Source organism: Alexandromys fortis, unplaced genomic scaffold (genome assembly GCF_014885135.2).
Source record: "Alexandromys fortis isolate MF-2015 unplaced genomic scaffold, M_Fortis_MF-2015_v1.1 scaffold_139, whole genome shotgun sequence".
Taxonomy (NCBI): Eukaryota; Metazoa; Chordata; class Mammalia; order Rodentia; family Cricetidae; genus Alexandromys; species Alexandromys fortis.
This window is the reverse complement of record NW_026068020.1, coordinates 4353510-4367704: the sequence shown is the minus strand read 5'-3', so window position 1 is coordinate 4367704 and position 14195 is coordinate 4353510. Positions and strand designations below refer to the sequence as shown.

The 14195-nt window shown below is 43.7% G+C and overlaps 1 protein-coding gene across 1 annotated transcript in view; it reads left to right on the top strand.

The window, feature by feature from the left end:
- Trpm8 (transient receptor potential cation channel subfamily M member 8) overlaps nt 1–13491 on the top strand; it is a 75910-nt gene extending 62419 nt beyond the window's left edge. Inside the window, exons 22-25 of the mRNA XM_050163107.1 lie at nt 5019–5118; nt 6299–6332; nt 11070–11165; nt 13227–13491. Of these exons, the coding sequence (XP_050019064.1) occupies nt 5019–5118; nt 6299–6332; nt 11070–11120 (185 nt within the window). The 3' untranslated portion in view covers nt 11121–11165; nt 13227–13491. The remainder of the gene's footprint in view (nt 1–5018; nt 5119–6298; nt 6333–11069; nt 11166–13226) is intronic.
- Nucleotides 13492–14195: the final 704 nt, after the last annotated feature.

The window sequence follows — 14195 nt, the reverse complement described above, 5'->3', positions numbered from 1 at the left end:
ATAAAGACCCAGCTCAGGTAATTAACCTATAAAGAACAAAGGTTCACTTGGCTTGGTGCTGGAGATGCCAGCTCAAGGCTGTGTGGCTCCATTGCGTCAGAGCAGATCACTTATATCACTAGACAGGAAGCAGGGGGTAACTTAAAAATGGGTCTCAATATCACCTTAAGAGCACTCTGGGCCCCTTCTCTTGAAGGTGTCACCACCACCCCACATGCCATCTTGGAGGGCAACCCTTTAACACATGGGAATTTGGGGGAAACTTACCCAATTTGTATCATTCTACTTCTGGCCCCCAAATATTCATGTCTGTCTCACAATGCAAGACACGTTTCTTTCATTCTTCTGGTCTTCACTATTATTCCAGTATTGTTCAAACATCCAAACTCTAAGACTGCACGAAAACTCAGGTGTGAGTCTTTGCAAGTATCGAAGTCACAGACTTCTCAGGTCCAGTGATGGGGTAGAGGCAGACACAGATAAATATTTCTACCGCAGGAAGGAAGGAAGGACAGCATTAAGAAGGGGAGAATGGCTCAAGGCACATGAAAGCCCAGAAGGACTAATTTCAAACCCCAGGCTCCATGCCTGGTATCTGGGGAACACTGGAGCAGAGTGACCTCCCAAAGGGCTGCCCTCCCCCCCTCATTTCACTGGTGGCAGTCCACCATGCAACTCTCCAGAGAAGGTTTCATTTGTGCCTGTGGCCTCCAGCACACTGTTGGCACCTCTGTATTCCTGGGTCTCCATCACATCATCTCTCTCACGGCTCTATGCCATTCTGAGGCTTGTCCTTTGACAATGCTTGACTGTATGAGGTGCTCTGGTCATTTGCCACAAGGTGTGTGATGAAATGGATATGAACTTCTATTACCAGATTACGCATTATGTTGAGCTGAACACTTCTCTTTGATGCAATTCCAAATATTATGATTCTGAATGTAAAAATATCACGTTCCTAGATATGGTAGTTGGTGGCAATTATGACAGATTTTAAGTGCAGACAGCCATCGTCTGACCCTTCCCATCAAACTGGAGGCAAGATACTCATGGCTGGCCTCCAGTCCCATCCTGAGACCCGACTTCCAGAATATATAGGCACCTCCAGTTCTCAAACAGCCTGCAGTAGGAAGGATCTTCACACTCAGCTTCAACAGTGTCATCCCAGGCATTAAATGACACTCTGGGGGTGTCAATAACCATTGCACACGTGTGGTTGTCTTTCTTGATGAAAGTATTTTGACAGTTTGGATAAGTGGCTGTCTTTCTCCCCATTGTTTTGCCTTGGAAAACAAACTGAGCCATTACTAACAGAAAGAGTGGGAGTCTTCATGTTCAGGGTGGGAACTGCAAATGCAGGTCTAGAAGCTGAATGTCCTCAAAAGCCACGTCTGAATATCAGAGGCATGTAATGGCATGCCTAGGTCTCGGTTTGGCTCCTTCCTGAGATCATGTAGATGAGAGTGTCTACAGGATCTGGGAGAAGACTGAGGGGCAAATCCGAGCCCTAGAAAGGCTTACACAATTTTTTTTGTTCTTTGGACAATGAATAAAAGTCATAATGAGGAAGAAGAGCTGGAGAGATGGCTCCATTGACAAAAGCCTTGCCTCCCAAGTGTAAGCACTTGAGTTCAAATCTCTGGCACACATGTAAAAGGTCAGACATCGTGGTGCATGCCTGTAATTCCATTGCTGGAGGCAGAGACAGGAGGGCTCCTATAGCTTGCTTGCCAGATTTAACCAATCAGTGGGCCCCAGGTTCACTGAGAGACACTGTCTCAAACAAAAAACTGGACAGTGGTTGAGGAAAACACCCAATGTTTGTCTGTTGGTCTCTACACACATGTGCAAAGGTACACAGGTTATGTGCACATAGCCTACATGAGCACATGAACACACACACACACACACACACACTTGTATTTGTTGCAATATGGATGGCTTGGACTCAGGATAAAGATGAAAGCAGAATCTAACATTCATTATTTTCTGGAATTGGAATGAATGTTCTACAGAACCGTCCATCACATTGACTCAGGTTGGGCATCGACTGTTGGGGACTGGATGAAATAAAGGTCCATTCTCTCGGGATCTAGTACACTAAGCCTGGGATCTCAGTGTCAGGAAGGGAGATCAACTCCTGGCTTCAGACTCAACTTAAAGAGGAGGACAAAATGCATCACATGAGGCAAGATAAGAACATGAACTGGAAACAGACCCCCCCCACCCCAACTAGCCAGCCAATAGGTTTCATCTTCAGGAAGCAAACAGGTGTGTCACAAATGCCTGTTATTTATCCATCTCCCCAGGGAGACACTGGGGAGAGAGATGCTCTATGGACAGTTGGAAGAAGCAATGGTACCTGTCCTCTTTGAACAGATCTTACTCCTAGGAGGACACTAAGAAACAGAAGGACAGGGCGCCTCTCCTTAGTGGTGCTGATGATGGAGCCAGAGCCCCGTTCCCTCACCAGAGACTTTCCAGCCAGCTGAGTCACTCCATGCTCCCCTGCTGCCTCTTGCAGAGGACTAATTCTAGAGACAACAGCACTCTGCCTCTCCCAGGGACTCCAGCTGGCAGCTCATTCCTGAAGCGTATTTTGTGTTTGCTTCCAAATGATGGGGAGGTCATTAATTTTGAAATTGCCCTTCTTTAGAGGAAAGACTATAAGACTTTTTTCAAATAATGCTTAGAATGTCAGACTCCAAACTTTCTTTTTTTTTTTAAATACCCCCTTGTTTGATAATACCTTCAAGTTGGTAATTGCAGTTTTAGAAAATTTATTGTTTCTTTTCTCATTTGGAAGGCAATATAGACTCTTTATAGAACATTTGAAAAATACAGGAAAGCACAAGTAAGGATTGAGGGCAGATAGGACCAGCATCCAGAAATAAATATCAATAGTTATTATTGATTTCTGTGGGAATGTATATTGCCTGGAGTATAGTATGCAAAAAATTCATAGAATAATTGATTCATTTATACAGCTGATGATGCATCATAAACATGTTTAGACCTATAAACAAATAATGTCTATGCTAAGAATTTTAACTATGAGATATTCTAGTGTATGGATATACCATAGTTAACTTAACCAAGCCCTTATTGTTAAATATGTAGTTTGGTTAAGCTCTTCAGAAAGATTTATTTTTAAATATATATGCAAGTGCCTGCAGAGGAAAAGGCACTTGATGCCCCTGGAGCTAGAGTGATGGGCAGTTGTGAGCTGCCTGACATGGATGCTTGGAACTGAACTCAGATCCTCTGGAAGAACAGCTAACATTCACAACAACTGAGTTGTCTCTCCTGGCCCTAGTTTGATTCTCAGTAATATATGAGGTTGTGATAAAAAAAAGTGGTATATGTGCATTTTTGAGAACATGAATCATTTTCATATTAATTCTAGAAGAAAATGTCTAGGTAAAGAATATGTATTATCTCTGATTCTTGGGTAATGTCTCCCACTACCTTCTCATCCTCTCTGAAGTTGTAATAATGGATGGGCTTTTTTTATAAGATGGGTGGGTGCTTCTACATATTTTTGCTGGCACAAATATGGACTTCAGAGCCTGCCAATTTTTCAGTACACTTGGTGAAAATGCCAGGCTACCATTTCACCTAGCCTCTCCCTCGCTGTTAAGGAAGCTGGCCGTTTTTTCTTGGCTGTTTGTCGTTCTTGTTCTGGCTGCTGGTGTCCAGGAACTTCAATCTTGTTGAGCTCGAAGATTTACTTTGAAGGAAAGACATTGGAAACTACTCCAAAATGCACTTGAAAGGAAATAGGTTAGGAACTGTTTTGAAAAGTAATAACAGCCATTTAAAGATAAAGGCATGTTTGATTTTGGAATTTTCTCAAATCCAGTCATTCACGTATTACTCTGATCTCCAATTAAATTTTTTTCAGTCCGGTAAGGCATTAGAATTTATAGACTCTAACATGAGGACGAACACATTTAAATGATAAGTTAAGGGTAAAACCCACACAAATTACTGGGTTTGGTGGTGCACACCTTTAATTCCAGCACTCTGGAGGCAGACGCAGGCTGATCTCAGTGAGTTTGAGGCCAGCCTGTTCTACTAAGTGAGTTCCAGGACAGCCAAGGCAGTTAAAGAGAAACCCTGTCTTAGAAGAAAGAAAGAAAGAAAGAAAGAAAGAAAGAAAGAAAGAAAGAAAGAAAGAAAGAAAGAAAGAAAGAGAGAGAGAAAGAGAGAAAGAAAGACTGAAATAACAAAAGACAGACAGAAAGAAAGAATGAACAAAATAAGGAAAGAAACCTGACCAAATAAACAAACCACAAATCTGTTTCAACTATTGTGCAGCCACTTACACAAGCATCCCTTTCCTGTTCCCATAAATTCCTGGAGTTTGGTGTCCATTGCAAACATTAATTATCTTGATGATGTGTTTTCTCATTTGGCCTCCATCCAAAAGGCCCAGACACCGGAAGAAACTGAAGTAAGAATCTCCCTGGAACAGGTCCCAGGCTAGTTTGTATAGAGGAAAGGGGAAGATTGGAGGTAAGGTTTTCTTCATGGTCCACTCCCAGACCACCTGTCTCAGAGTAGAATCAATGTCATCGGATTACTCTCCTCTGTAAAACTCCTGGCTTTAGATTGGGAGTTCAAAACCTGAAGTAAATGTCCAACCAAATGGTTTAGTGTTTCCATGTCATCAAAGCAGAGGAGAGGGACTCACCAAATGTGGACACCCAAATCATGAGTGGAGTGATCTGAGTCTCAAAAGACACAGGCAAGTTTCAAAGGGATCTCTGTTTAGAATAAAGATTACATTCTTAGTTCACACAGTCAGCGCCCACCCTCATTCTTGCTGAGAAATCCGTTAATATTCCATCGCTCTGCCTCTGTCACTGGAAAGAGACGGTAGTCAGGTCTACTGCTAGAGATCAATCTAACTGTCTTAGTCCCAGAGTCTCTCAGATGCCTGGCAGGCAGGCGTTGGTTCAGGAAATGGAGGCAAACGTGACAACCTGAATGTTTTTCTTTTCTCATTCTTTCAGGTTTCAGAAATGAGGACAATGAGACATTGGCATGGGAGGGTGTCATGAAGGAGAATTACCTTGTCAAGATCAACACGAAAGCCAACGACAGCTCAGAGGAGTACGTCAGTCACTCACTTCTGTAACAAGGCACCCTTTGCATACACAAATCTATTTTCTGTCTGGAAGGACAGAGGCAGCTTATCTGAGCATGCTCAGTAAGGCGTGTTTCCATTGGCGAGTGACAGTGCTACTGAAGCAATTGTAGATGACAAATATTTAGACATATGCCAGCCACTCCCTTAACACAGGCAGAAGTCACACCTCAGTTAATCTGATTGTTCCCCTAAAGAACATGGGATAGAAAGGGGTCCCAAGAGGCTATATATTTCTCTTGGGACAGTGAGATGTCCTGTGTTCAAGGCACTGAGGTCTGAGCTAAGCCTTTAATGTCTGAGTTGGGTGGTAGTGCATGCCCTGAATCCTACCACTCAGGAGGCAGAGGCGGGCAGATCTCTGAGTTCATAGCCAGCTAGGTTTACAGAATGAGTTCCAAGACAGCCAGGTCTACACAAGGAAACTCTTGTCTTAAAAAAAAATCAAGCAACCAAACGAAAGAAGATGAGGAGAAAGAAGGATAGACATTAGCACCCACAGAGCCAAGAAACAAGAGCCACAGTTGCAGAAATGAGTTCCAGGAAGACCCAGAGGTAATTGTATTGTCTTGCAGGAACTACCGACACATTTGTCTCTGCAATGCTGGAGACAAAGAGGTAGAAGGTGGCTTGTAACAAACTATCTCTGGGAAGTGCTATCATTTTTAAATTGTGTGGGACCTTTTATAAATCCCTGTGTGACCTAGCGACCTTTTATAAATCCCTGTGTTTCACTTTTTCTAAGAGTTTAGCACACCTCCAAATCACTCTAACCAGTAGGAGTAAATATGAGAACAACTAATCTATTCGCTAGAATCCACACAACTACCAAAGGGTACACTGCTCTTTCTCTTGAGACAGCATGGATGCCTGTACTCTAGACGCTCGTATTCTGGATGTGGAGGAAGGCAGATCTGAGTCAGCTTTCACCACTCCTGTCAGCAGGACACGCGTGACTTTTCTGTCTCTCTAATTGGGCAGAGAAAGGAATTCTGCTTTGCAGAGAGATCAGTGCAGCTGATGCTGGCCTGAGCCCAACCTGGAGACTGTACACATTCTGCCTTCCGTCCTTTGAAAGATGAAAAAAGGCCAAAAAGCCCCCCTCCCCAGACTCTTTCTCTTAGTTTATTTTCTGATTTCTTGCAGGATGAGACATCGGTTTAGACAACTGGATACAAAGGTATGGCTCAGAGTTCCAGAAGCATTTATTTTATCTTTAAGTTTTCAGCTATAGAGTGGTCAGAAAACAAAAGAAGGCATTCATTGTTTTTTTTTAAAAAAAATTAGACATGTTTCTGTTCAGCTGTCTGCACAACTCGCCTAAGAGCGGGAGACTGAGGCAGAATTGCTTCTCAAGCTTTCTTGTAGAAGAGCCCAGAAGTGCCACTTCTGTTAGGTTTAACTGTCAACTTGACACAATCTAAAATCACCTTGGAAGAGGGTCTCAGTGGGTAACTGTCTAGATCAGGTTATCCTTTGGGCATGTCTGTAAGGGATTGTCTTAATTACATTAATGGATGTAGGAAGACCCGGCCCACTATGCATGGCACCATTCCCTGGATTTGGGTCCTAGACTGCATAAGAATAGAGGAAATGAGCTGAGGTTATGTATGCGGTCATTCTCGCTGCTCTGCCTGTGGATATGATGTGATGAGCTCCCTCAAGCTTCTGCCACTTTGAATATATTTAAGGTATACAGTCAGGTATTTCATATATATTTACACTGCAAAATGATTGTCACAATTCAGCGTTGGAAGCCCTATCCACTTAGTGCAGAGCCTCCCACATCCCACGAGCTGCCTCACTGAACTGCTGAGCTGCCTCTACCTCCCTTTCTGTCACCTTCTCTGTCCTCTTTCCACTCTGAACAACCAAAATTCCCTCCTTTCCACTCGTAGAAATCTGGGGATCTTGTTCTGAATTTTTGTTTCTAGAGCAAGAATTTAGCATATTTTTGCTTTCCTTTATTTCCTTTATGACTTTATTTTTGAACAGCTCCATTGAGATATCATTGACACAAATTCAATATATTTGAGGTATGCAGTTAGATATTTTGACTCATGTATATGTTGCAAAATTAACACCACAATCCAGCCTAGCTAATTTACATACTCGCATAGTTACTATCTGCATGTGTCCTAGGATTCACTGTAAGACCTATGGTCTCAGCACATCTCATGTATATAGACGATGTTAATGTCTAGATGGATATTGGCATATGAATACAGTATAATAGTGGTCGTTCTCACCTCCATGTACATTCCTCCCTCCCCTGACCCTTCTGACTATTTTAGGCTGACGATGCGAGTGAGATCACATGGGAGGGGGTTGCCTGTCTGTGCCTCGCTTATTTTACTCAGCACAGTGCCGTCTGGGCCACCTGTGTCCTTGCAGATGTAGGGTTTCCTTCCTTCCTCTAGGGTGAAACTGTTCTCCACGGTGTCCATGAACCACATTTTTCTTTACCTGTCAATCGGTTGCCTGACACTTGGGTTGTTTCTGTGTCTGTAGCTGGTGCTGCAGTGAACAGGTCAACATGGGCTACCTCATCCTCATCCTCCTGACATCAGCTCTTCAGCTGGGTTCCATGAGTGGGGTAGCGAGGCCATTTTTAATGTTTCCAGGAGCTTCTGTATTGTTTTCCATATCAGGGACACCAATTTTAATAAATTTGTTCCATTGTTTTTTTCAGGAAAGGTTTTTGGTGAAGTCTTTGTTATAAGACATTACTTAACACCCCATGTAAACAGATCTAGATAGCTTTTACTTCCTTTCCTTACCTGATCACATGGGCTACAATTCCCAACACTGTTTAGAATAACAGTGGTGAGAGTGAACAGTCTTGTCTGAAGATACTATAGATGATGTGATGTTGGATAGGGTGATAGGATTCATTCTTCATAGTCTTTTTTGTGTCTAAGAGTCCTTATCTTCTTCAGTTTCTATTGTGAAACAGATCTAGAGTTCTTTTTCTGCCTTCAATGCATGGATCATGTTGACTCTGTCCTCCATTTTGTTCATTTAGCTTACCACACCCATTGGTTTTCGTTTGCTGAACTGTCCTTTGTCCTTTTATCTGTCTGTCTGTTTGTTTTTTTAAGACAGAGTTTCTCTTTGAAGCCCAGGCTGTCCTGTTACTCACTATGCAGACCAGGCTTGTCTTGAACTCACAGAGGTCCGCCTGCCTCTGCCTCCTGAGTGCTGGGATTAAAGGTGTGCGCCACTACCACTACTTGGCATACAGAGCCAGTCTCATATCCCAGGGACCAATTTCACTTAGTTGTGGTGTGTGGTCATTTCAATGTGCTCTTGAATTGAGTTCCTACTATTTTATTGATGTTTTTGCATCTTTATTCACTGGGATGTTGGCCTGGAGTTCTCTTCGTTGTCTTTATCAGACTTTGGAGCCAGGGTAATGTTGGCCTCATACATGGAGTCTGAAAGCAGGCCCTCTTCTGTTTTGGGAGAGTCTGAATGGGATTGGCATTTGTTCACCTTTAAATGTCGGATGGTACCTTGAGATTTCTGTCCGGTGCTCCAATGTGGGTCTCTGTCTCCTTTCATCGTCTGATGAAGGTTAATATTCAGGAAGATGCCTATATGTTTTTCTTTGGGGTCTCCTTATTTAGCTTCTCTAGGATCACTAATAATAGGCTCCATGTCCTTTATTTATGGCTAGAAACCAAATATTCCTCTTTTTGGGTCTGGCTTACCTCACTCAGGATATTGTTTTCTATTTCCATCCATTTGCATGCAAAATTCAAGAAGTCCTTGTTTTTTTACTGCTGAGTAGTACTCTAATATGTATATATTCCATACTTTCTTCATCCATTCTTCCATTGAAGAGCTCCAAATTAGGAGAAGAAGGAGAGAGAGCATGAGCAAGGAACTCAGGACCACAAGGGGTGCACCCACACACTGAGACAATGGGGATGTTCTATTGGGAACTCACCAAGGCCAGCTGGCCTGGGTCTGAAAAAGCCTGGGATAAATCCTGACTCTCTGAACATAGCGGACAATGAGGACTACTGAGAATTCAAGAACAATGGCAATGGGTTTTTGATCCTACTGCACGTACTGGCTTTGTGGAAGCCTAGGCAGTTTGGATGCTCACCTTACTAGACATGGATGGAAGTGGGTGGTCCTTGGGCTTCCCACAGGGCAGGGAACCCTGATTGCTCTTTGGGCTGAGGAGGGAGGGGGACTTAATTGGGAAAGGGGGAGGGAAATGGGAGGCGGTGGCGGGGAAGAGACAGAAATCTTTAATAAATAAATAAATTAATTAAAATGTTGGATGATAGTTATTCTCTCGTGAAGCCACCTCTCTGCTCTGGAGCTGTTCTTTGTTAGGAACGTTTGAGGCTGATTCTGTCTCCTTGTTTGCTCCTAGTTTTTTTGAGCTTTATAGTCTTTACAAATAATGATCCCATTTTAATTGTGTGTATATGTGTGCATTTTAATTGTGTGTATGCGTGTGGCCACGCAGGTGGGTGCACGTGCCACACTGTGGTGTGGAGGTCTGAGAACAACTCTTACGATCTGGTTCTCTCCTTCAACTATGTAGGCCTGGAGGATCGAACTCAGGTCACCAGGCTAAGTGTCAGGTTCCTTTACCCGCTGAGCTATCTTACAGGCCCTGGGTTCTGTGATCTCTATTCAGACTCCTTAGGTTGTATGAATCTAGAGAAGCCCCTGGCTAAGCAAGGTTCCTGAACCACGGAACCTTGTGGGAAACAAAGAGGACTGGATGGAGGTGCTTATTTCATGAGACACCTGTTTTATCTGGCATGTGGCCTGGTGGCCTGTGATCAGCCTGTCCCTGGAGCAGGAGTTTTGTATGTGCTGGCAGGTGCCTTTGTGGCCTTTGGCTAGCCAGGGGCAGCTTATACTTGTCTGCCCTTCACTCTTGTTGCAGGCGCCTGTTAGACTGTGTTCTCCCCACATCTGAGGAAGATACAGGCCTGAGTAGCCCTTGGTTCTTTAAGTCTGCAACACCACTCAACAGACACAGCTTTTCTTGAAGTCTAGCTATAGATTTGTTGGTTCTGTTTACCTTTCACAAAACTGACTCTTAGTTTGGCTTATTTCCCTTTCGTTTCTCCGTGTCACTTCGTTTGCGCAGAGAGTCTTGTGCTCTCCTTGAAGTGGCTTATTAATACCATTTTACTAGTAACAAAATCCCCTGGGGAGGGGAGCAGAACCCTTTTCCATCTCATTATAACTGAAAACAAAGTTATTCACTGCTGACCTGAAGCCTAGAAGTGGCCTCTCACTGTGCTGTTTCCAATGAGGCAGCCGTTAGCTACCACGGTTTCTCTTTGTTCTTTCTTTCTTTTTTAATTAAAGGAAGAGGCTCGCACTGGAACTGGGCCCAACTTTAGCACACATCCTCCACCCCCACCCCAGTAAGCTGGGAGCTGACTCCACAGAAATTAGAACTTGTCCATGTGCTTTTATAAAGGACATCAGGTGGCACGTGACTTAAAATGAGGCCACAGACCTCATATAATATGCAGAGTAATCTTATGAATCATTTATGTAAGTTGTATTTTGGAGCTTACTGTTTATGTGTTAGGAGGCATACCGTCATATCTTGCTAGTATCTTCATAATTCTTATTAGCTCCATATTTTTATATAGCAAAACTTCCTTCATATCTACTAGCAGTGTCTGCCCATTTGCACACATTCCTCCTGTGCTGTTATCCTTTGTCGGGTCTAGGAGGAAGGAAACCCTTTGGACATGCATTTCATGAAGCTGATGTAGGTTTGTCTGGTAACCGCTGACCATAAGTTAGCAATAGGCAGGGTCCTCCTGCCTTCTCCGGGGTTGTCTTTACTGGTTAACGGACTTGTCATTTCAAATGGAATGTTGGAAATTTGTCCTAAGACTGAGTTTCATGTCTCTCCCTTCCCAAGCTTAACGATCTCAAAGGTCTCCTGAAAGAGATTGCTAACAAAATCAAATAAGCTGGGTGAACGAATGCTCGTGGGGAGAAATCAAGGCTTGACAAGGTGAGTTGGCTAACGTCTTTCTTCTTTGCTCTAAAAATTTCAGTGTTTTAAGGATAGTTTTCAGGCTGGAGAGATGGCTCCATTGACAAAAGCCTTGCCTCCCAAGTGTAAGCACTTGAGTTCAAATCTCTGGCACACATGTAAAAGGTCAGACATCGTGGTGCATGNCCTGAGTTCAATTCCCAGCAACCACATGGTGGCTCACAACCATCTGTAATGGGGCTGGCGCCCTCTTTTGGCCTGCAGGCATACACGCAGACAGAATATTATATACATAATAAATAAATAAGTATTTTTTTTAAAAAAATGGATAGTTTTCAAATTGTGGTGGTTTTCCCACTTGTTTTATATTCATATGTTTTCAGCTTTGACAATAAAGCATTGTACAAACCAAACCAAATAAGCCACATTCTAGAGACAAAGGAGTGGAAGTTCCTCTTTATGTCCCTCCCAGAGGATGGTTCTAGGGCACAGATAGCCTACAGGGTCTGTGTAACACTTGCCAACCTTGTAGCCATTCTCACATACTGGAATGAGGTCATACTGACCTAATATTTGTATTTTTTTCCTTAATGCTTTATGGTAGAAATTTTTGTGAAAATGTGCCTAAAATGTTCCTTATTCTCATGGTTTCTTATGTCTATTGCTGTGGGGTAGGTAGGCTGATAACCTTTTTGCCTATGAAAATGGTTCCAGTGAGACAGGGGAGGGTTGTAACAACAGCTCATTTGCACAGTGACGTGTAACTCAATCCATTGGCAAAACTGAACTCAAGGCTTCGCTCCAGCCTCTCGCCATTTGCTTTAATCATGTTTTCCCAGAACTGGTCCACATCCTGAGACCAAATGTTGATCATTTTAGGAGCATAGGGAGGAGGGGAGAGAGGAACACAATTATGAGTGTTCCATTAGTCTACAAGTAAACTGTAAGGAATAGAGACACAGCGAGGAGTTGCCTGCTCCGTTAGTATTGAAAGAGTGTGGCAGAAGGGTCAGAATTGCGATGTGCTAGCCCCTTGCGCTGACATCTTACCCTGGCTCCTAATGCTGGCCTCTCGCGTTCATGTCTAGCATTGGCACCTTCATGTGGAGCCCCCACACTGACCCCTTGTGCTGGCCCTTATACTGCCCCTCACACTGGTCCTTCGAGCTCATCCCTCGTCCTGTTTTTTGGCACAGGTCTTCTGTGCCGCCCTTTGCTCCAACCCTTACTTACATGCAGTAAGTACTTGGATTGTAGGGTTCCCCCTGCAGAGAGGTCATGCTGCACGGAAATCCTTTGTCTTTAGCCATTCATCTGTGATCCTGGGTCCTGGCAGTCACAGCTCATATCTACAGACCTCCAGTATGGAAGACTCACACCTGATAGGATCTGAAAGCTGAGTGCCATTTCCTGAATGTGCTGAAGAATTCAGGCCTGGAGCACTCAGGGGGAATCCACTTTGACGCCTTCACAATGATGTTTAATTTAAAAAGTTGTAGTTTAAAATACACTGCACTGTAGCATGATTAATAAAAAAAAACTCAGAGACAGATATTGGGGTTCAACCTGAAGCTCAGAAAAGCAAAAATAGCCAGCTCTTGGCTCTTACCTCCACCTCAGTTTGAAATGGCAATCCTTTCTCCAGGAATCTCAGAATGTTTCTGAGAGCTGTCTCCTCCCGTTTTATATTCCTCTCTAGAGCTGGGATTAAAGGTGTGCACCACTACCACCCGGTTTCTATGGCACCTGGTTTCTTTGGTTGTGTGTCACCACTGCCTGGTCTGTAAGATTGACTTGCCTATTCTATATTTTTGAGTTAATGGAGCAAAAGCTAAGCTAATAACATCCTTATTGGTTCTCTGAGACTTCACTTAGAGGGGATGACTTGGATCTTGCTCAGTGAACCTCACATAGCTCACAGGGTCAGACTCCCAGACAAACACAACTAGTGTCGCAAAGCCAACCTCTTGGTTGTGGTGGCGTGCTCACATCTCTCCCAGCCCATTTTGAAACGCCTATGCTGCCAGAGAGTGGAGCCGTGAAACTTATTCTGAGTTCACCATCTTCTTGTTTTCACAGGTGAAATCAGTCATCTGGATTGGGAGTCTCACGGGACACTGATGGACAGTGCTGCTATTGACCTCTGAAGGAGAAGTTTTCAGGTTCCTGGGCAGATGACTCATTGTCACCCTCGAGGGCAGACCTCAGGGAGCAAAGTGTGTGGAGGACTTTGGACGTGAAGAGGGTTGTAAAGGATCACGTGTTCCTCCGTGAGGGTGCCTGCACTTTCTTCACCTTAGAGCCTCGTGCTGGCATTGAGTGTTGACGTGTTTGCTTACCTTCTTTGTCCCTTGAAGTTCCCCATCTTTGTTCCTTGCATCTCCCATGACGGCGATCCTGGCTCTGATGTTACGCCTGCACCGCTGTTATTTCCTGCTTTCCTCTTTCCTGCATTGTATGATGAACTTGACATGTTGTTAAAAGGTCCCACCCTTACTCCCATCAGGCCATCCTCTAAAATGCCCTACGGCAACTTCTCCTTTCTCACACGTCAAAAAGGGCCACCATGGCAGTGACTTCCTCTTCGGTTCACCAGGACTTGGGCTGAAGAGATCATCTATTCTTACCAGTGTGAAAAGTCACCCAAGGGGATCCCCTGAGAGGAGTTCTTTCTTGTGTTGTTTCCGCTGGGTGTGCACCTCCTCCACTCTTAGTATTTCCCCATTAAAAATAGCAGATGGATAGTACAGGGACTTAGATGGTATAAGTGCACATAAGCAATCTCCCACTCCCTTGTGGAACCATTGTCCACACTTCTGTGTGTTTGCTCAAGACTAGCTTTTTCTATGCATGCTATACTTCACTTTTAGAAATCTTAATCATCATCTACATATACAGTTTTATAGAGGCCTTCTCAACAACGATTTTATCAAAGATGTTTCACAGTCTTCATGAGCAGTATCAGTAAGTCGGTAATATTCAAACCTCTAGCAATTTCCTTAGCGTAGGTCATGGATAACTGCTTCCACTTGGCCATCGAAATGAACA